Raw genomic sequence first — 24,210 nt, forward strand, 5'->3', positions numbered from 1 at the left:
CTCCCAGCATCAACATAGTCAGGGAGTACTTGTTTACACAATAGTAATGTGATCTCTCTGTAACTTGATTCTTCAGCACAATGTTAAGTATTATCAGGTATTTTATATATTCTCCTTTTCACTCTCAACAAACATAGCAAAACTGTTTTGTAACAGAAGCAACAATCAGAGCAGAGAATAATGACCAATACTCTCAAGTCCAAATCCTCTCCTCATGTGGAGAAAACAATAGGAAGCAGGAAAGAGGATAAGAAATTAGTCTGTGGAATTGACAATATAGCTGGTGAAAAAAACACTTAATTTCAAAAATTTTCCACAAAAACAAAGACAATTTTTTACAAATATTTTCCTCCTTTTTGACCAATGCTAATTTCTTCGCAATCATTCCCTCAGTGGGGACTGGTTTGGGAAGGAATGGAGTCGAAAAGAAGTGCAGCCTCTTCCACCTCTGTTCATCCTGCGATACCAAAAGGAAAGGAAAACCTAGATCTCACAAGTAGGACGAGGCCATCCCATATTGCCCTCCTCCCCTTGGCAGCATGCATGTAGCAGAAAGGCATAGAATTAACTCCAGATCAACTTTCTACAGGGAAATCTAGATGGTTAGTCAGAGATGAAGCCATAGAAAGTAGTTAGTCTTCTGCTCTGATGTTTCTGTTCCCCAAATTTGTGTCAGGTTTCAGAGTGGTAGCTGTGCTAGTCTGTTTCAGCAAAAACAACAAGGAGTCCTTGTGGCACCTTAGAGACTAACACATTTATTTAGGCATAAGCTTTTGTGGGCTAAAACCCACTTCATCAGATGCATGGAGTGGAAAATACAGTAGCAGGTATAAATACACAGCACATGAAAAGATGGGAGTTGCCTTACCAAGTAGGGGGTCAGTGCTAACTAGCCAATTCAGCTAAGGTGGAAGTGGCCTATTCACAACAGTTGACAAGAAGGGGTGAATTCCAAGGGAAGAAAAATCACTTTTGTAGTGCTAATGAGGCCAATGTAATCAAGGAGGCCCATTTGAAACACTTGACAAGAAGGTGTGAGTATCAGCAGAGGGAAATTAATTTTTGTAGTGAATAAAGACTGAGACTGGATGGGTCACTAGAAAAACTAACTTCTCCCTGCTGATACTCTGACCTGGGGGATAGATCATAAAATAGAAAAGTAGTCAGAATAAGATAATATTAAGAGGTCGGCAATACCTTATGTTTCCCAGACCCCAAGAAATATGAAGAAGTGGTCATCCTTCCTCACCTCATTTCTTTCTCTTCTGCTGTGCTCCAGCTCTGTGCTATAGCTTCAGAAGTACATCTGTGGGATCATGCCATGGAGTCATTACTCCCCTCTTCCACAGTTCCAGCTTAGATGCACCCAATCTGACTGTCTTTGTGCATGGTAGTGGAAGGGATGATCAAGGATGCTGTCTTTTACTTAGGACCATATTTTGAGCAAAAGGGTGGTCATTAATTATTACACAGTGAGTATAACAACTAACACATGCCCATTATGGTAGTGTTTCTCCTATAAATCCTATTTTTCAGGGTTTAGTATCTCATCTGTTTCAAATCGCACTGGACTAAAACTTGGTTTCCAGCCCAGATGCACATTTGTTTTGCAAAAATATATATATATATTTAAATAGGATTCATTTTCAATTTAGAGATCAGCAAGGAAACAAAATTCTCAGGGGTTTCTACTTTTTTTGGCCTCCCACAAGGTCAGTGAGCATGTTGATGGCAGTATGTGGTATTAGATGCTTTTGTCCAATATGTGTACTTTCATTTTCATAAAAACAAAAGGAATACTTGTGGCACCTTAGAGACTAATAAATTTATTTGAGCATAAGCTTTCATGAGCTACAGCTCACTTTTCATGTTTCCATAATGTAGTTTTTATAAATTACATGAGAATAAACTTCTGAATTTCCAGGGGTTTGAAAAAATATTTCTCTGCAATATTGTTGCATGTAGTGTTTGCCCTCTAATCTTTTTTCACAACTAGCAAAACCTATAGTGATGACCCAGTTGGTTGCAGTACACTATTAATATTCAGAAGATTGATCACAGTAAGAATTACGTGCACGAATTCATGCCGCATGCTGTGTGGACATGCAGAGGTTTAAGGGGAAGTATATACTTCCTTAAGTCTTTCTGTGGCTTCTCTGTACCTAAGTCAGTGTGGGAGTTGGGAGGATTGGGGAGTGAGCGGAGCCCTGCTCGTGTAATTAAAAATGGTATCATAAAACATATGCACAAGGGGGCTGAATTAAGGTTAATTCAGCAACCTTAGTTTTGGCATTTCCTAACTTCTGAGCACTCAGCTTTGCACCATATTATTTAACTAACATAGACTTTTTGTATGTAACAATATAAAGGGCTGCTCATCCTACCTTAAAATACAACTATCCACCAGCAAACACATTGCTAAAGTATCACACACAGGGACGGGTTGTAAACCCCTTGTTCACATTGGTGATCAATTACCCAGACAGGTAGTTCCATTGGTCTCTCCATTTACCAGTGTGGACCAACAGTAAATAAGCTGGCCCATAATAAACCCATCCTATTTTGTATTATTGGCTAGGACTCAGAGTAGAATAATATGGTAGTTGGTGTATGTTATGTGATAAGTCCATTGTTACATGACAGTTTTGACAGTATTGCCACTGCACAATTTTACTAATCATTATTTTTATGTAGAGAAAATAGCACTGCAGTTAATAGGGCATTTGTACCCTTAATTTCAACAAAACATATCAATAATAAGTGTGTATATTGTGTCATGATACCTAGAAAAGTACAGGTAAGCAAAATGTGGTTGCTAGCACATCAAATGTGGCCCAATCATCAGTCTGCAATCAGTTTTGGCAGTTGTGCCTCTGAGAATTAATCTTACTATACGAAAATGCTCCTACATAACATTTTACTGTACAAAGTCCCATTTCAAATCTAAGCCACTAGCCCCATTGTTTGCAGTAATCAGAATATTTTTAAGTATATCACATAATATTGCAAGGGAAGTTACTGAATAGTAAAAATAACATTGTTTCTGGTGTATTATATTCTGTCTACTCTGAGGGACTTAGACTGGCATTCTAAACAGCTTCAAACAGCCATCATTTTCAAAATAATCAACCTGCCACAGAAATGTGTCTCACTGTCATCAAAAAGTGGAATTTCTCCCCCCAAAATAAAGAGGTGAAAGAAGGGCAATATTGAACATGTGATAGTTTTAAATTTCAATATCTCACAATCCTGCATTGAAAGGGAGAAAAAAGGTAAGGGTAGTATTTTTGAAAGTGCTCAGTATTGGCCTAACTTTGCTACCATTGACATCAGTGGGCGTTTCTCTTGAGTTCAAGAGGAGCAGATAGGCCAGCACTGAGAACTTCTGAAAAATCCTAGCCTAAATTTTTAAAGTATTCCTAGTGTAGTTGTTTTGTGAAATATGTGACATTTATAGAATGCATGATGGTGTGGTGTCACATAGTGGTTTTATTGGTAGCCATTTGCAATCACTGGTTCAACTCTTTTGTGACTTTATCTCCTGATTTACGTGAGTGTATCTGAAAGCAGAATCAGACCCACTGAATCAATGGAGTGTCCTGATTTACACCAGTTTAATTGTGATCAGGATCAGGACTGTTTTGTTTTAAATACAGTTGGTCTATATAGCTGTCTATGTTTCTTTTTTTTTTTTTAATTATTATTATAACTCACCTAGGGCTATTCATTGGACACAGTTTTGAAAGATTTAGTGTTAAATGGATGCATTGTGCATGCAAAACACAAGTTAAATTCAGTGTACTAAATTCAGAGTGTACTAAATTCAGAGTGAATAATACTGTCCTTATGTTTTAAAACATGCCAATTTCTCTTAAGCTATCATTTGTCTTAAATATTTAATCAGCTAAGATAAATATACTTCATTTGGCCTTAACTGTGTGTCACAATAAGATAAGAGAAAGGAAAACTAATAAAATAAAATTGTAAGGTGAACCAGAAGATATGCTTCAGAATTTATTATAGTTTAAATAAAATGTATGAACATTTTTTAAAGTGGATGTTGGTATAGTGTTGTTTGGCTTTGTGCAAGGGTAAATGCGTGAATAGAGGCTTCTAAAGGAAAGCTTAGGTAGTTGGAGATTTGGTGATTTTCTGTCATCTAAGATTCCCCCATTGTGTCTGTGTTTGTTTTTTATGTGAAACTGATTTGAAGGTAATATGATACAAGTGTTGCCTTTGGGCACTGAAAAAGCTAGTGGCATAAGATACCAAAGTGGGATAGTGTGAATTGTACTCTGAAAGGGAATTAGGGATCACAAATCCCCGCTTCCTGAGGGCCCTGGCTTGGAGAAATCACACGGATGTGGGTTATTAGAGGCAGAAGAGGTGAACAGAAGAGTGATCCTGGTGAATGAAAATTAAACGTAGTTATCCCCCCCCCCATGTCTTCCTGTTTCTTTTTCTCATTTCAAGTCATTTAGTGACCTAGAGTGAAATTGACAAGAATTGACAACACATGCTGTTACCAGCAGCAGTGTCTCCATCTGATCCCTAGACATTTGTGGGGGGGGGGAGGAGAAATCCAATGGTTATACTCTAAATATGACCTATGTAAAGATAACAGGCTTGATTTAGTTGAAACCGAAGTCTTTCTCCTGTAGAACTGATCCCAGTGCTGTGTTTCACAGACAGAGGAGATGGGTTTTTCCCCTCTCTCTCTCTTTCCGCACAAAGAAAACGTGGGTCGATACCATTTTTATTGTTCTGCTGGGGTGGATTTGAGCATTTTGAATGCCTAATTGAATCGGAGGCTGGTTTAGTCTTTTTTTTTTTTTAATGGCAGAAGGTGGAAAGTCCCATTAAAATGACCCTTTTGGCTTGGGGTTAGCCCGGTACAGTTGCCCCCCAAATAAAACAAACAACAGGGAAGGGGGGAGGGAGATGGGGAAAGGTGAGTTGGGCTGAGTGATGTCTGGAGGGCGAACTCGTGTCTCTTTGGCGATGTTGTGGGCTGCTGTGCTGAAATCCGTCCCTCTGCTGGAGCTGAGGGAAAGGCAATAGTCGGAGGCATCTGATGCTGCCGTTTCCAGGGTGAAATTTCCAAGGCTGATCGTTTAAAAAAAAAAAAACCTTAACAAAAATAGCCAGAGGAGCAGAAGATCCGGCATCTCCGAATGCAACCAGTGTAACCTAGACAGACATTTTAAAGCCATCTGCATTTAAACTAACCACGCACACAAAAGAGAAAACACTAACAACCACCCCAAAAAACAAGGCGCGAGAGACAGACAGAGCTGGTATGAAAAAGAAACAAGCCTGTCTTCCCCCCGCTCCCAACCCCCGATCAGGGTTTGAAGTGATCTGATGAGGCTAGGAAGTGGCTGGCCGGCCGTGCACAAGGCTGCTGCTGGTAGCAGAGGGCTCTACAGAGCTAGGCGAGGTTTCAGCAGGAAGAACGCTGGACAGCGCATTGCACGCCGCCAAGCCGTCTCCCTGCCTTTCCCCCCTCTCCCTTCGCATTACTGTACAGCTGGAGATGCATCTAAATTAAGTCCTATTGAACAACAAGTAGATCTCTTCTGTCCGGGAACTACACTAGACTCTCCTCTCAATTAAACTGCATATTCGCTTCATGGAATTGACCGTCAGGCATAATTATCCCGATTTCTTTCTCTCTCTCTCTCCTTTGCAGGAACGACTCTTTGGGAACCTGGTCCACCCAGGGATGTAAAACTGTGCTTACCGATGCATCCCATACGAAATGCTTATGTGATCGTCTCTCTACCTTCGCCATTTTGGCTCAGCAACCTAGAGAAATAGTAAGTAACAAAGACAAAAATCCAGGTTTAACGCAAAAGCAGGAAGATTTGTTGTCCAGCTTCTCTGTTAGGTAGATGTCAGACGTTGCATCGAGGAATTGTTTAAATACTGCAGGTTGGCAAAATGTTGTTAGTCTCCTGTTATCTACAGTAGCTCAGATAAATGAATTCCAAATTCTGTGATACAACTAAATTCTAGTCAATTTCGAACGGCTTCCATCTCCGTATTTTATAGGAAAGCCTTGTAATTGTAATGCAAATGTGTTGAAAACTTTCATATTGAACGATTATCAACTTAACAGCCTTTTTCAAGGGTGTTAATCTTTCAAGAGGAATGTAGAAGGTTTTATTGCTGTTAGCAGAATGAAAACCCTAGATAAGGTAGTTAAACACATTGCAGATCTGCATTGGATGTGTTCAGTACAGGTTTTCTGTGTTGTCTGTTGGCATCTTAAAGAAAAATAACAAAGTTTGCATGGAAAGGAGTGACATAAAATGTAGAAGCAACCACTCTAGGTATTATTGCATGTAAAAATAGTCTAAAAAGCAAATCGTTGTGAAGTTGAACCCAAAAGGGCAATAATTTGGTTTTCCTCTTTTTGGAAGTATATGATCAGAGACTGTTTTTATCAGTAAGCTTCAGCTGTTTGGAAACAAAGTGGTTGAAATAAAGCATGACTTTCAGTGTAAAATCTGGCCTAAAAGTACACTAATCTTAGTTCTTGTTTGGTTGACGAAAGATATCTTGATGAAATGTAATTTACAACGCATACTCAAGACTTTTAAACAGCATATCGGTAAGCCATATAGAATATCTTGTCAAACTTTTAGGTCTTTTAATTTGCATTAGCCAATATCATGTTAATTTTAGAATACACACAGAGATATCCCTAATGCATAATACTGATGTCTGAGACTAATTGTTTTACAGCAAGAAAGCAAGTTTATTTTTCAAGGTCATGTATTTATTTTTCTACTGTTATTAATTCAGAATAGCACAGATTAAATCATTCTAGATTTCCAAGTTCTTCAGAAGAAGCATACAATATTTTTGTGTTCCCTTATATTGCCATTTCTTCTATACAATCAGAGGCCCAAGAAAACTAAGTGTGTGAGAATACTGCACTTCAAACAAAGTTATTAAAAGTCCTAAAGTTTGGTAATTCTGCAGTGAACATGAATCAGATCTTGGATAAAGTACTGGATGATGTTTAATAGCTGTCAATAAAACAAACTATTTGTTTAGCACATTATTTTCAAAATAGTTCTACCTTTCAAGGAAAATAAGTATTTAAATTAATTTTAACTAGCGTGCCTTTTACACCTAAATTAGTACCGTGGTGTCCTATTAAGTTGTAATATCACCATTTGCTTTATTTTACAAAACATTATGTAGTGGTATAATAAATCATTTTAAGGCTCTAAGGCCTCTCTGGATGGCATCAGTAATTAAAGAGATCTCAGAGATGGGAATGGATCAAATTGGGAATTAAGTTAGAAGGAGTACGTCTGCTTCATACCTAATATTACCAAGGCTGGCTATGATACAGTAGCTGTTTTAAGCATTTTCCTTTTTATTGCTTTTTTCTGGCATTTTAATTCCTGGAAGATGGTTTTCTCTCACAGTAGTTTGTTGTAACCTACAGATCATGGAATCATCTGGTGCCCCCTCAGTAACCCTAATAGTAGGCAGTGGTCTCTCATGCTTGGCCTTGATCACCCTAGCAGTTGTCTATGCAGCACTATGGAGGTATGTAATTGATGACATGGTTGAATGGAAATGCACAACTGTTTGGAATTAAATGAGTAGTTCAGGATGCCATTAGATATGTTCTTATCTTCTATATGTTGTAACAGTAGGCATTTTAAAACAAAATAGCTATACAGTGCATGTTGCAATTGATCTGGAATAAATCTGATTAGTGTAATTGATTTGCTTGTCTGTCTTGGTCCACTGATGACTTTATAGTCCATACTTTCTCTCCCCTCTTCAGTATTAATGAGATTGCCCTTTCAATGCAGTAGTCAGACAGTTAATAAACACTTTTCAGGATTCCTCCAGAGGTGAATTCTTATATTTTAATCAAGGCTTATGGCCTATTTCCTGACCTACTTCTCCTCCATTTATGTTTGAACATGAGGTATTTGTGTAATAAAATCTACATATGAAAGTCACACAAGTTTCAGGTTTTGCAGGTTCACAGATGTTCAGACTACTATGCTTGAGTATGCACACTTCAGCTCATCATTCATTGACGAGCACAGAATGAAGCAGTCTGCCTTCAAAAACATGTTTGGTTGGGACTTTGTGACACAGTCTAATACTGAACTTGCTTTGCACCTTAGGGACCCCTAGGATCATAAATGCAACCGAAAGGTATGGAGAAATTCAGTAGGAGGTGGGATTTAAAATAGCATGATTAGTTAGTGCGGAACAAGAAGAGTGAGAAAGATATAAAATAATGAGAGACAGAGTCAGCAAACTAGGAACAGCTATTTACCCTTTCCCATAATACAAAAACAAAATGGCACTTAATGATATTAAAAGACAACAAGCTTAAAAGGATGGAAAATGTAACATTAACCAGTAGAATATGCTGCCATACGTTATTACTGAAATAAATAGCTTAAGTACCAAAATAAATAGCTAAATTTCTCTCTATGAGAGAGAGAGAGAGGATTAGACGTTTTTGTATAATATAGAAAACCTGGGTATTCCAGCCAGGATAAAAAATTATAAGGATTATCAACCATCATCAATATCAACCTCCAATCAGTTCCTAGTCACAGACTTTACTGCTCCCCCTGCCTGGCTTCAACCTGCCACGTTGTCAGTGGCCCATTCTTAACCGATTCCCGACTGGGCAAGGCCTCTCTATAGTCAACCAGCTCCACTGCGGTCTTCAAGATAACTCAAGCTGCAGCTGCAATGCAGCTCAATGACACACATTGTCAAGCAGTGCCCACTAACCAAATGCAGCATGGACTCCAAGAGCTCCACTTGATCACTAAGAACACTATTGCTTGGCTTGGCTAATATTCAAATGCTAAATAAATAAATAAGAAATAAACTGAGTATAAGATGGCTTCAGGAAGTGATTCCCAACTCCCCAACTGCAGAATTGACTGAGTGCATTATGGGGTTATTGCTGTGTCTTGTGATGTATCTGGCATTGTTGGAGACCCGGTATGAGGCTGAATGTATTAGTGGTGGTTCCCAGTAGAAGGCCCTCTAAGCTGGGAAAGTAATTGTTTAATGTGAGCTGAAAGGCATAAAAACAGGGTTTGGATGAAACTGAAGAAAGGACAATTTAGATTTATATCAGGAAGTATGTGCTAAAAGTGAGGCCTTTTTAACTGTAGAATGACCTTTGAAAGTCCCAGCATTTGAGTTATTTAAAGCTGGAGTGAACAAAGCTTTCAGGAGTACACTTTAGTCAACAGTCTTGCATTGGCAGAAAGATGGACAGTGGATCTAAAAAGGGTTTTCCTGCACTAACTTTTGTGATTCTTGGTTCTTGTGGGCTTGGTTATGTCACCCTTGAAAATATATTTAGTTAGCAGAAAACCCCTACAATTTGTCTGGATTGGCAGTGTCTGCTCAAAAGAGGCCTAGAACTTTGGAATGGTAACATTGCTGGTTAGAAGAAATAAGGTGCATTAGTAAAGTATCTAAAAGCTTGCACATCACTTGCCTGGCTCAGGGCAATGCTGTGGGCCCCTAACTTTCCTGAGCACTAAATTTATCCACACACTGAGTAGCAAAAAACTGTTCTGATACCATGTTCAAATTTGAGCTTCTTCATAGTTCCAGGGTGTTTGATGTTGGGGTCTGGTTCAGGACCATCACTAATAAGGAGTTAGAGAGTAGTAGTGTGTAGGCAAATGCACTAGCCTTTTTGTAGTCATCTGCCAAATCACACACAGCCTTGGACGTTATACTTTTTTTATTTATAGGAGGAACGTTTTTGGGGTATCTTGTACTCTTTTTATGAAAAGTGTAATGGACTCCTCAACTTATAACTAGACAACTGGGCAGAAAGGACAATAATTTATTTTCTGTCCAAAGCACAGCACCTCAAACTACCCATCTTTACTGTGCCCTAAAGTGTCAGCTGTGGTTATGCATGTAAGGCCTGGCATGGGGTTTAAACCCATGACTTTCTGGCCCACTGGAGACAGTGGCATCAACTGAGCTGTACTGGCAAAGTAAAAGCTATAAATAAATTGAATAATTTTCATAAAATCTGGGCACCCACAGCTCCCAGTGATTTAAGTCAATGATGTTGCAGAACACCTCTGAAAACCAGACCAATAATACAGTTTCTTGAAATAGTCATTGTTTTGGTGTGCTTCAGCATACAAAACACAATGTAGCAGAATGAGAACATTTACATTTTTAAGAAACCAGATGATACAGTTGTATTTTGTTATCCTATCAACCATTTTCCCAATAGACTTGTAAAATGAATAATGTAACAAAAGTTGGCAACAGAGAGTATGTGATACTCACTACTATAATTTAGTATCAACCAGTACAAAGATCAGCTATCTTTGCTATTTGGTCATATGAAGATGAAGGACTTATTGTATTATCACTTCTTCACACACATTATTTTGTAAATGTAGTTTAAACTTCAAGATTAATGTGTGCTATAATTATCCTAATAATGTAAGTGTTTAAGAATGCATTGCCATGTTATCATCTACTATACTGCATCTTAATTCATATTGTGGGCCATATCCAATGGAGTTATTTCGAATTATGCCAGCTGTGGATCTGCCCCTCTATGAACATTCCCATAGAGAAGCAGACAGCAGAAGAAATTATATTACTATTGATCTGAATTTATGCAGTCACATCATAATCAATATGATGTCATATCAGTAATACCAACGGTTTAAAATGGAAGCTAGATAGAATCTAGCTTTAATGTCTTGAGACACTCTGAGGGAATTATAAAATACATCATGAAAACAAAATCTTTTCTAACTGGCATATTTTTTTGTATTAGTAGGAGATACCAAACAAGTAATAATGTTTAACAGAAAATTCTCTCTTGAAATTCTGGTAACAGAGCTCTAACATTTTAAAATGTCACCAGGATTTCTAAGAATTGCATTCAGGTATTTATGGTTGCTTATCTGTTATGATATTTTCATTTTCAATGGCTTTAGAACCTTTTTATTCTATATTTATTTGGACAGGTACATCAGATCGGAGAGGTCAATAATTCTAATTAATTTCTGCCTATCTATTATCTCATCAAATATTCTTATACTGGTTGGACAAACTCAGACACATAATAAGGTATGATTGATTATATTGACTTTGTATTTTAATATCTATTTTTTGTGTTTAATTTGGAAACAAATCCTTTCTCACTGGACTAGAGATTTTTGGTAAAATATTAACAGGCAAAGGAAATTTTTTAACATGTTTCCTAAATTTTTCCTCCAAAATCCCTTTTGGTATCATTCTCTTTGGACATGCTGTGTTCTCTGTGGTAGACTTGTCCGATTTATAATTAAATTTCAAAGATGAAGTAGTTCAAAGCCATAAAACATCAAAAGCCCAAATTCTGGCTCATTTTAATAATTGTAATAGGATTGTGCCACAACGTTGTTGTTGTTGTTGTTGTTTGTCTTTTTATAAATACACTGACATGCAAAAGGCAAGTGTAAATTGCTTGGAAGTTAGAGTACAACTCTTGAAAATGTGCACAAGCAGATATACTAAGATGCTGTAGCAAGACTGTATGGGTACCGGATAAATATAGAACTATTAGACCTTTGATTGCTCATGGATATAGAATAGTAATAGCCTTGTGCATCTTGTTTATGTATAGATTGCAGAACTGATAATAATCACAACAAAACCTGGTTTCAGGCTATCTTTATCGCATGTAGTCACTTCTATGTACTGGGTCATCACAAATCTCTGAGTGATACTGGGTAGCTTTCCCAAGCAACAAAAAGCAGTTGTTTTAAATTAAATAAAACTGTTCAAATGGTTTAGAAAAACAGAATAGTATATTTTTCTACAACAAACCTTAATTTCAGACAGTACTTGCCTTCATCCATCTCCATTACTGTCATTCACTTTTCAAATCAGTGCTTAGGAATTTAGCTGAATACCTCCACCTAGTCTATGAGAGGTAGATGGCAACATGCTGAAAAATGTACCTCAAAATATATACTTGTACAATAATTCATAATATAATATTGTATAAGTATACCTATTTGGGGGCTGCAGAAGGAGTCATGTGAATCTCATTGACTTTACGAGGAGTTATGCAGATAAAGGCCTTGACTAAAATTTTTTGAAGTGCACAAGTGACTTAGGAGCCTGAGTCCAACTGGAAGTAAGTGGGACTTAGACTCCTAAGTCATTTCAGTACTTTTGAAAATTTTACCCCAGAACACGAATTGGAAAAGTTTTATATTCTACTTTAGTATATAGCAAGATGCATTTATTTGAAAGGAGACATATCCCCCATAGTTGGCATTCCCAAATGCATTGCCTCTCCAGAACTTTTTTCCTTTGAGTTCCCCTGTTCTCAAAAAAGAATAGGAAGTGACATGGAAAAAACACACACTCCTTGACCATAGAGGTTGGACCAGAGGCTGTGAGCATCGTAAGGGCTGTGGATCACAGAATCATAGAATATCAGGGTTGGAAGGGACCTCAGGATGTCATCTAGTTCAATCCCCTGCTCAAAGCAGGACCAATCCCCAACTAAAGCATCCCAACCAGGGCTTTGTCAAGCCTGACCTTAAAAACTTCTAAGGAAGGAGATTCCACCACCTCCCTAGGTAACGCATTCCAGTCCTTCACCACCCTCCTCATGAAAAAGTTTTTCCTAATATCCAACCTAAACCTCCCTCACTGCAACTTGAGACCATTACTCCTCATTCTGTCATCTGCTACCACTGAGAACAGTCTAGATCCATCCTCTTTGGAACCCCTTTTCAGGTAGTTGAAAGCAGCTATCAAATCCCCCCTCATTCTTCTCTTCCGCAGAATAAACAATCCCAGCTCCCTCAGCCTCTCCTCATAAGTCATGTGTTCCAGTCCCCTAATCATTTTTGTTGCCATCCGCGGGACGTTTTCCAATTTTTCACCTCCTTCTTGTAGTGTGTGGCCCAAAACTGGACACAATACTCCAGATGAGGCCTCACCAATGTCAAATAGAAGAGAACAATCACATCCCTCAATCTGCTGGCAATGCCCCTACTTATACATCCCAAAATGCCATTGGCCTTCTTGGCAACAAGGGCACACTGTTGACTCATATCCAGCTTCTCATCCACTGTAACCCCTAGGTCCTTTTCTGCCGAACTGCTGCCGACCCATTCAGTCCCTAGTCTGTAGCGGTACGTGGGATTCTTCCGTCCTAAGTGCAGGACTCTGCACTTGTCCTTGTTGAACCTCATCAGATTTCTTTTGGCCCAATCCTCTAATTTGTCTAGGGCCCTCTGTATCCTATCCCTACCCTCCAGCATATCTACCTCTCCTCCCAGTTTAGTGTCATCTGCAAACTTGCTGAGGGTGCAATCCACACCATCCTCCAGATCGTTGATGAAGATATTGAACAAAACCGGCCCCAGGACCGACGCTTGGGTCACTCCACTTGATACCGGCTGCCAACTAGACATGGAGCCATTGATTACTACCTGTTGAGCCTGAAAATCTAGCCAGCTTTCTATCCACCTTATAGTCCATTCATCCAGCCCATACTTCTTTAACTTGCTGGCAAGAATACTGTGGGAGACCGTGTCAAAAGCTTTGCTAAAGTCAAGGAACAACACGTCCACTGCTTTCCCCTCATCAACAGAGCCAGTTATCTCATCATAGAAGGCAATTAGATTAGTCAGGCATGACTTGCCCTTGGTGAATCCATGCTGACTGTTCCTGATCACTTTCCTCTCCTCTAAGTGCTTCAGAATTGATACCTTGAGGACCTGCTCCATGATTTTTCCAGGGACTGAGGTGAGGCTTACTGGCCTGTAGTTCCCAGGATTCTCCTTCTTCCCTTTTTTAAAGATGGGCACTACATTAGCCTTTTTCCAGTCGTCCAGGACCTCCCCCGATCGCCATGAGTTTTCAAAGATAATGGCCAATGGCTCTGCAATCACATCTGCCAACTCCTTTAGCACTCTCGGATGCAGTGCATCCAGTCCCATGGACTTGTGCTCGTCCAGCTTTTCTAAATAGTCCAGAACCACTTCTTTCTCCACAGAGGGCTGGTCACCTCCTCCCCATGCTGTGCTGCCCAGTGCAGTAGTCTGGGAGCTGACTTTGTTCGTGAAGACAGAGACAAAAAAAAAGCATTGAGTACATTAGCTTTTTCCAAATCCTCTGTCATTAGGTTGCTTCCCTCATTCAGTAAGGGGCCCACACTTTCCTTGACTTTCTTGTTGCTAACATACCTGAAAAACCCTTCTTGTTACTCTTAACATCTCTTGCTAGCTGCAACTCCAGGTGTGATTTGGCCTTCCTGATTTCACTCCTGCATGCCTGAGCAATATTTTTATACTCTTCCCTGGTCATTTGTCCAATCTTCCACTTCTTGTAAGCTTCTTTTTTGTGTTTAAGATCAGCAAGGATTTCACTGTTAAGCCAAGCTGGTCACCTGCTATGTTTACTATTCTTTCTACTATTCTATTCTACTTTCTTTCTACCGGGATGGTTTGTCCCTGTAACCTCAATAAGGATTCTTTAAAATACAGCCAGCTCTCCTGGACTCCTTTCCCCCTCATGTTATTCTCCGAGGGGTTCCTGCCCATCAGTTCCCTGAGGTTGTCAAAGTCTGCTTTTCTGAAGTCCAAGGTCCGTATTCTGCTGCTCTTCTTTCTTCCTTGTGGATCCTGGTTTAGACAGGGATTATCACTCCCTAACTAAAGGGGTGATAATCCCACTCAAGCTTGTGCATGCTTGGAGCTGGGGAGCCTGGAACCAAGGCAATCTCTAATTCAATTCCTTTGAGGGGACGGGAAACTTAGTTTACCTTGTTAACTGAGCAAATTTGATCTGGAAGAGGCAGAAATAGAAAAAAAAAGATCTGTTTCTTAACCATTGTTTGAGAGGAAAAAGCTTTTTGACATTCACCTTTTATATGAATTATATTAATATTATTCCCTGGTTATACAAACAGGATCCAGTTGTGGAGTTTATTAAAGGCGTGGGGGCCAAATGCTGCAGTTTTTACTCAGGAGAAGGTTTCACTGAAGTCAGCAGAAATTTTCCCTGAATAGGGACTGCAGGGAATTGGCTCTTGGAGAATAGGTGTTGCTGCTCTGGGACTTTAGAAGGAAGGGAAGCATTTTAAACATTAAATATAAGAGGACTTGTCTTCACGTTGTGTGAAGAGAGAGAGAGACCTGGTTAACCAAGTTTGAATTCTATACTATCCTATTCTCATTTTTGTACCCCCACCATCACCGTGGTATCTGATCACATTAATGAATATCTGTATACTAATCCCAACACCACAAAGTTCAAGGGTGTTCATCTTTGATGTTACATTATATTGGCCCACTTGTTAAATTTATTATTGGACTTAGAACTGGATCTGGGTTTAGGATAGGTTTAGATATGGTGAGGGCCATAGTAGTAAATTGGAGCAGTGTGTAAATTAAGCAAAATGAAGATATGGTGATTACAGACAGCTTGTTGTTGTCCTGGTTTACAGATTGTAGATTTCTCTCTTTGCATTAATCAATTTACAGACCAGTTTTTATTTATTTAAAAACTGTTCCAACTTTAAAAAAGTGTACTTCTGTAGAGCTATTTCTGTGCACACTGGCAATTTGTGAATAAAGGAATTATGACTCTTGCACTGAAGAAGTGCAGATTATTTCTTATTTTTTTATTTACTTTAAATATACCATAGGTATTCTGCATATTAAAACTAGCAATAGTCTTTTAAGGCTGATTGTATTCTTCATGGTTTGACTTTCCTTTGTGTATGAAGAATTAATGAAGACTAAGTGAGTTTCAAATGCTGTACTTTCTCTGTAAAAGTACGTTCTGTCCTTTTTTTTTCTCACTTAAAAAGGGTCACAGTATTTCCCAGAGGCAGAAATGGACAGTGTGTGTACTGATGGGGCCATATAAAAGTAGTCTAAGTTCTTCAAAGATGGAATAGCTTTTATATTTCAAATACTCAATGTTTAAAGGCAAAAATTCTCCCACTCAAGTATTTCAACTTGAGGGTTCAGACATTAGACCTGAAGTGTAGGCCATGGAGCTTTTTCACCTGTTTTGAAATAAAGGTTGTTGGAGGCAGAATTTTCAAAAAGGCTATAAAGTTTGATTTAAAGTTTCTATGATTATGTATCCTGCTTAAATATAATCAGTGTTGCACTTGAAAGGAGATATAAAGCATGTTAATTTATTATACATTTTGATACTTCTTTCTGCTTCTTGGTTTCTTTTCTTAGATAAAACTTGCTCTGTATAAAATATTAGGCATATTACTTTACATAAACATGGAGATATTTCTAATATGATTAGTGTGCTGAAGATACTCCTTTCAATTCTGATTTAAAACTCATTAATATTGGTATTGAGAACCTGATTCTGAATCCATTGGAGTTAATAGTAAAGATGCCATGTTGCATGAATAAGCTAACAGGACAAATAGATGTGTGCTTTGTCAAATACTAGAAAGTGTCCTTAAACTTACACAAACACTGAGTTTTTGCTTGGTAGAGACTGCCATTTTTTGGGTGGGGGGAACTATATTCAGTGATTTGAAGGCTTGATTATGTCATGTAACTCTTTCCATATTATCTGCTTGCTGTTGTTTTCTTTGCCATCAAGAAAAATGGCTGCATTTCTTCACTGTGTAGAGTTTGTTGCTTGAAGATATAAATCTTGATTATGCTCCAGCTCTAACTTATCGAGTAGGCTTTCCCCCTCCCTCCATAAGGTACTGATAGGTATTGGCCTGATTTTTTTTTCTAAATTCCCTTTTTATTTTAGTATGTGCACATTCAGAAACTATCTGGCTTCATTAAGAGTTGCATTGTAAATAAAAACACTTTAGTCATCTGAGATAAACAAATACTGTTTTCCTTGGGAAGAAAACCGTGCTAAACAAACCGCAAAAATGCATTTTACAGGTGGGGGAAGTTAATTCTTTTCCATCTTAACCTGTTCTGTCATGTTTCAGAGCTAGCTGACTGCCCTGCATTGGTGCCTCAAAGGGAGTCTGTGTGGCTTTTGAGAAATAGCTACATTTTCAGGAGTATATGCTTTTTCCTTCCTGCACACTTATCCATTCTATCAAAAAGAAAAGGAGTACTTGTGGCACCGTAGAGACTAACCAATTTATTTGAGCATAAGCTTTCGTGAGCTACAGCTCACTTCTTTTTGCGAATACAGACTAACATGGCTGTTACTCTGAAATCCATTCTATCAGTTGTAATAGTGTGCATGTATGCCCATCATGGGAAGATTATATCCTTTAGGGTGAGGTAGATGATCAATCACGGCATGTTTAATTTTCTGTATCCTTTCTATCTAATTGTAGCCTAGGGTTTGTGATACTCACTATTGCAGCATTTTGGTGATAATCTCTTATTTACATGGGTTTACAACTCAGCCATAAAGTCTGCTTTGTGTTAAAACTTGGAGCATATTTTGAGACGGATGGCTAGGGGGCCGGATTTGAATGTACTCTCTTTGATCACCTACAGTACAAAAGAACCCCTCATCATCAGTTTACATAAATGATTTAGGAATAAAAATGGCTTAGAAACCAAACCAAAGCAAACATGCCTAAAGTATTACAGATCATTAGCTAATTTGGATTAGATCCCTTAACTGTTTGGGCAGGATGCAGCTATCAAGTTACTTCTTTTTACAAAATAAATGCCTTTATGCTATCCTCCACCCTGACACATGGCCTGGAGCCCATGAAATTACAAAGCAATGGAAAAAGCCACAGAAGCAGCAGGAGCCAGTATAACATGTCCCCTCCTCACTCCCTGAAGTAGCTGGCTGTGTAATTAAAGCTCACCAGGGACTGGAGGAGTCTTTGTGGAGCGGTGGAACCAGGGAGCAGCACTGTATGTAGCATGCTTCCCTCAGATACCCATGTGGGTATTAATTCTGCTTCTAGCCCACGTGAACTGTTTCACCCTACCTGAAGCCACCTTCTAGAAAGGGTTATTGTGGAGGCAGAGGAACCAGTGGTAGCACAGCTAAGAAACAGCAGGCAAGAGCTCCAGGGCAGCTGGAACACACACAATGTGAAAACAACACTGAGGTTGTGTTAGAAAACAATGAATGAAGAAGGTAATTTACAGTTGAGGAAGTAAACTCAGAGCCTAAACTGGTGACTTCAGTGGAGCATGACTCATTGACTCCAGCTGAGGATCTGGCTGCATAGGTCCTCCTACTCTTGTGAACACCAGGAAGCCATTTTAACCCCTTCCCCTTCCCCCCTCTGCCTGTGTGTGGAATTTGAATGCAGTGGCTCTCTTTGAAGAGCTGGTTCAGCCATGTCACTGGAATGTGTCTGTACTCCAAAGACCAGCAAACAGAGTGTATTTTGCCCCTTATGCCTATGTGCTGTACATTCAGGAGCACAGAACCAGTTAAGTGCAGTGGAGCCCACTTAAATGAACACCTGTTAAAGTATTAGGCCTGTTTAAACAATGCTGCTTCCCTGTGCCAAACTCTGACAAAACCTGTTAACTTCAGGTGGATTAGCTCACTATTCTGAGACTTTTACGAGTCTTTCTGTGGAGCAGACCCTACATTGCTCTCTCCTAACTCAAGATCAGTACACAGGTAGTCACTCCCAGTACTGATACCTGACTGGGAGGATAGGAGAAGGGTCTATTTGAAAGCACCAGGAGGTCTCTTTCTCAAAATATATCAACTGTAGCCGTCAGTTTGGGATTCTGTAAACAAATTTGACTTTTAACGTTATAAGAAAGAGATTATATAGAAATTAGAAAGGTGTAAGTACTACCAGTTATACCCGACTCCTGTTATGAGCTCTTGTCAGCTATTCTAAACAGCATTACAAAGAAAAAGCCAGGGGGTGGGGGGAAGAATAGTCTTATTACAGGCATTCTGAAATTTTACAGTGATTTACCCTTGTACGATTCAGGGTCACAATTCTCCCATCATACAGACATTTTATCATATTGCTCCCAGTATGGAGTTTCTCCCTCCGTGTCCGCTAAGGCCTGTTTTTAATTGCTACCTCTCCTCTGGAAGTCACCCCCACAGCCCTCAGAATAAATATCTTATCCCCTCACAAACACCTATTTGAGTAGTTTCTGGCAAGCTGTTGATGACTCAAGCTACCTATTTTTGGCTTCACACATTCTTTCTGTTGCTTTTGGGTTTGTTTATTGGATTCCAGTTCAAATTGCAAAGTAGCCAATGGGAGATAGATGAGACCTGTAAAGCCTAGCACAGTTTAAATGGGCATGTGTTTGATTCATACACTCAGAATTCAGGGGGGAGGCACTTCGTTCCTAAATAGAAATGGTGAAACAGGATTTTTAAGTGCAGATACAATAGTAACAGACTCCATAGACTCCATTATAATAATAATTATAAATCAACATTCAAGTATTTGGTGATTTTCATCCTTCTGTGGGAGGCAGCATTTTGCTTGTTAGTCTTCCACTGTGGGGGGCAGAGATTACCAGTCCACATATTACAACAGACACGGACAAATCCATTTGTAACACAAACTAAAATGGATATAGAAACACAAGACAGCCTTTGGTAAAATAATGCATTTAAAAGAACAAATTCTGGGCTAAATGCAATAGAAAACCGACATCATAATAAATCTGTTATTCAATATTCTTCCTTTGTACAAACCAAAACATGCTAGGAAAATACAAAGTCCTTTTAGAAGAATATCATTTGAAAGCACGAGATGAAAATGTGGTGCACTAGGGTTATCCATTTAGACAACTAGGTTTCTTCTATACTTCCTTAGTGTTCCTCATTGTCTCTGTATGTATTCAAGAACACTGATAAATTTCAACCTTAAAAAAAGTCAGGTTCATTTTTACTATTTTAAATTTTTGGTTTTCACTCTAAGTAATAGCTTCTTAGGGCCCTGATCTTGCAGTTGTCAAGGCATTGGGAATACTCTTATGGACAATGACTACTCAAGTGGGCTGATTAAAGACTTTAAAATAATCATTATTTCCTTGACACATTTTTCCTTTCCTATTTAACAGATCATAGAATCATAGAATCATAGAATATCAGGGTTGGAAGGGACCTCAGGAGGTCATCTAGTCCAACACCCTGCTCAAAGCAGGACCAATCCCCAATTAAATCATCCCAGCCAGGGCTTTGTCAAGCCTGACCTTAAAAACTTCTAAGGAAGGAGATTCTACCACCTCCCTAGGTAACGCATTCCAGTGTTTCACCACCCTCCTAGTGAAAAAGTTTTTCCTAATATCCAACCTAAACCTCCCCCACTGCAACTTGAGACCATTACTCCTTGTTCTGTCCTCTTCTACCACTGAGAATAGTCTAGAACCATCCTCTCTGGAACCACCTCTCAGGTAGTTGAAAGCAGCTATCAAATCCCCCCTCATTCTTCTCTTCTGCAGACTAAACAATCCCAGTTCCCTCAGCCTCTCCTCATAAGTCATGTGTTCCAGACCCCTAATCATTTATGTTGCCCTTCGCTGGACTCTCTCCAATTTATCCACATCCTTCTTGTAGTGTGGGGCCCAAAACTGGACACAGTTACTCCAGATGAGGCCTCACCAATGTCGAATAGAGGGGAACGATCACGTCCCTCGATCTGCTCGCTATGCCCCTACTTATACATCCCAAAATGCCATTGGCCTTCTTGGCAACAAGGGCACACTGCTGACTCATATCCAGCTTCTCGTCCACTGTCACCCCTAGGTCCTTTTCCGCAGAACTGTTGCCGACCCATTCGGTCCCTAGTCTGTAGCTGTGCATTGGGTTCTTCCGTCCTAAGTGCAGGACCCTGCACTTATCCTTATTGAACCTCATCAGATTTCTTTTGGCCCAATCCTCCAATTTGTCTAGGTCCCTCTGTATCCTATCCCTGCCCTCCAGTGTATCTACCACTCCTCCCAGTTTAGTATCATCCGCAAATTTGCTGAGAGTGCAATCCACACCATCCTCCAGATCATTTATGAAGATATTGAACAAAACCGGCCCCAGGACCGACCCCTGGGGCACTCCACTTGACACCGGCTGCCAACTAGACATGGAGCCATTGATCATTACCCATTGAGCCTGACAATCTAGCCAACTTTCTACCCACCTTATAGTGCATTCATCCAGCCCATACTTCTTTAACTTGCTGACAAGAATAGTGTGGGAGACCGTGTCTAAAGCTTTGCTAAAGTCAAGAAACAATACATCCACTGCTTTCCCTTCATCCACAGAACCAGTAATCTCATCATAGAAGGCGATTAGATTAGTCAGGCATGACCTTCCCTTGGTGAATCCATGCTGACTGTTCCTGATCACTTTCCTCTCATGCAAGTGCTTCAGGATTGATTCTTTGAGGACCTGCTCCATGATTTTTCCGGGGACTGAGGTGAGGCTGACTGGCCTGTAGATATAGGGCTGGATCCTGCCACCCTTACACACATATGTAATCCTTACTCATGTAAGTAGCAGAGGTTATACATTTATAAGGTTGACAGAATCAGGTCCAAAGATGGATCATAAGCCAATATGGCAAGAGATTGTTTACTGGTTTGGTTAGTTATCATGACTTCTGGAAACAGATCTCGCTAGCTAATCAATGTTCCTTTTATGCCTGATTATTTTTTCTTTTGCCACTGCAGATTAAAGATATGAGAGAATCATATACATAGGAATTTCTCACACTGGATCAAATTAAGTGATCAGTCCAGTCCAGTATCCTGTCTGTGACAATAGCCAGTATCAGCTACTTTAGAGGAAGGTACAAGAAACCTTGTAGAAGGCAGTTATGTGATAACCGGCCCTTGTGTTGGAATAGTTGGTGTTATTTATTACATTGATTAATTTGTGGTACATTGAAGTCAAAGTGATATTTAGGATCTGAAGGAAATTTTCCACCCAATGATAACCATTCACTGGAGGTGCAGTTTAGGGTCTAAATGACTTGACAGTGTCTGTGTTTTGGTTTATTCCTCTTCGGCTGCTTTTGTCAGAATTTAGATGAAGTAAATTTATGGGCAAATAATTATGTGCAGTTGTGCAACTGAAGAGAAAATTGTCCTAGGAATAATTGTGAAAGAAAAACTGTAAAGTTAAAGTTAAGAAGCACTGCATTTGAATATAATCATGGCCTTTCTTAATGAATGGAAAGGTGAGACTTTTCAGAACTCTGCAGGGAAACTTACATTTTTGTAATAAAAAAGGCCTCCAGCTGTTAAAACTGATAATATTTCTCTAATGTCACAAAGTTCAGCCTGCACTAGCTTTGTGGGTTTTAAAAACAAGTGAAAAAAACATTTTAATATCTCTTTGTTCTGAAGAAAATAGAAGTGTATCTGGAAGAAAGAGTCCAGCAGTTGGAAGGAAGTGTGAATAAGATTGGCACAAAATGTTTTACCACCAGTCACTGATTACATAACTGGAAATCATTCGAAGAACTGCATGTAATTTATGGTGTATCTTTGTATTCATAACTGTCACATCTCCAAAACATACTGTAGTTGTTAAATAATTTCTTTAAGGAAGAAAATCTAAGTGGATTTATTATTCCCTAAAGCCCATTTTAAGTTAGGTAAGGGCTTAGAATGAAAATTGTATCCTTAATAAGCTTAGCTGAGCCATACAGGACAACAATTCCCAATATGTCAGAACCTACTGCTGCTGAAACTTCGGTTTTAAAAAGATGGGATTCATTTTATAATCTGTTATTTGCACTGAAATTTTATACTTCTCGTATGTAAGAGGGCTCTCAAGTCTCTGTCTTTTACTGCATATCCTCTTATGTCATGTCAATCAGAATTCAGGCTTGAGTGTTACCAATTTAATTACCATTATAAAACCTTCATTTTGATAATTCTTATCTTTTAAAGTAAATACAGAATAGTAATAATGTGCCACTGAACCGAGTAATGTCACAAGGCCTTGCAATTGTGCCACAATGGATAACAAAGTGATTTTGCTACAAATCATAGCCTTAGACTTCAATATTAGGGACAGAGTTAATGCTGCACAAAAACTGGACACAACACTCACTTGCTGTCTTGCATATTATTTTCACAATACCTGTATCCACAATGACCAATTTGCAAGAGCTCAGAAACTGAGCAAGTGTCTTTTTCCATTACACCATAAGCATATTGAATTTTCCTTTGATTTTGGAATCAAGGTTGTACTGTCCTGATATAGCCATAGTATTGTTGAAGAGCAGTGGAAATGTATTTTAACCGGATTTTTAAACCCTACAGAGAAAAATGAACGTGATTCCATAAATATGTTAATAATATGTATGCCTTAAACAAACAATAGTCACTGAATAATTTTCTATTATGTATTAATAAAACAGGCATTTTTAATGCTAGGAAATGTTCCCTAGCTAAAGACAGGAAGCTTTCCTGTGTATCTTCAGTAAGCAGAAGTTATTAACCCATTCAATTCTAGGAGGACAGCTGTTAGAACAGGCTCATTATTTTCAAAGTACTGGCATTAGCAGGATGTGAAGCCTCCCAAAAACTGTATTGTTCTGCTGTCAAATGTTTGTTGTCTGGCAAAGTGACCTCCTGAATTTCCTACTGTCAGCAATATGTGACCTGGACACTTTGTGGCTGAATGGTCACAAAAGTCAGTACTTTGATGCATCATTTTGATGGTGACAAAAAGTCTTTTCAAGAATAACTAGAAGGCTGGGTGACTCTGCTGAACTTTTAGAAGTCAGTGAGTGTGTGTGATAAGTGAGGAAGAACCAAAGAAGCTCTTTGGGGGCAGAGACTATCATTTCCTGTGTGTTTGTATGATGCCATTTCCTGTCTGTGACTTGGTTGGCCTCTCAGTGCTACGCAATATTAAAGTTAAAAAATAATAATTCAAGAAACCCCAAAGCCATGTTCTGCTAATTCTCAGCTTGTAGGATTTCTTTTCCCCATTAAATTATCAATTTTCCATTGTATCTCAGATACTTTGGACTGTTTGATTCACATGGCTTTCCCTTAGAAGCTGGCAAGCAGAAACCTGCTAGTGCATTATAAAAGCTTAGGTAATAGTTTAGCAGTTTCTGGAAGGAATGTTAAGTGATGATGAAAATAAAGCCATTGAAAATGCACAATTATGAGTACACAAAACAACTGGCCTTTCAGTGCAGTCTCTAGTTAATTTATTCTATGTCCTTTTTGTTGATTTCATATTGGTAATGCTTTTCTGCAACAAGCT

General features: G+C 39.0%; 1 protein-coding gene across 8 annotated transcripts in view; it reads left to right on the plus strand.

Moving 5' to 3' along the window:
* ADGRB3 (adhesion G protein-coupled receptor B3) overlaps nt 1-24,210 on the plus strand; it is a 625,089-nt gene that overhangs the window by 497,420 nt on the left and 103,459 nt on the right. For all 8 annotated transcript variants that reach the window (XM_048846018.2, XM_048846015.2, XM_048846019.2 and 5 more), the window contains 3 exons: nt 5,693-5,819; nt 7,466-7,569; nt 11,028-11,130. In XM_048846018.2, coding sequence (XP_048701975.1) covers nt 5,693-5,819; nt 7,466-7,569; nt 11,028-11,130 — 334 coding nt within the window. The remainder of the gene's footprint in view (nt 1-5,692; nt 5,820-7,465; nt 7,570-11,027; nt 11,131-24,210) is intronic.

This window comes from Caretta caretta, chromosome 3 (genome assembly GCF_965140235.1).
Source record: "Caretta caretta isolate rCarCar2 chromosome 3, rCarCar1.hap1, whole genome shotgun sequence".
In the NCBI taxonomy this organism is placed as follows: domain Eukaryota; kingdom Metazoa; phylum Chordata; order Testudines; family Cheloniidae; genus Caretta; species Caretta caretta.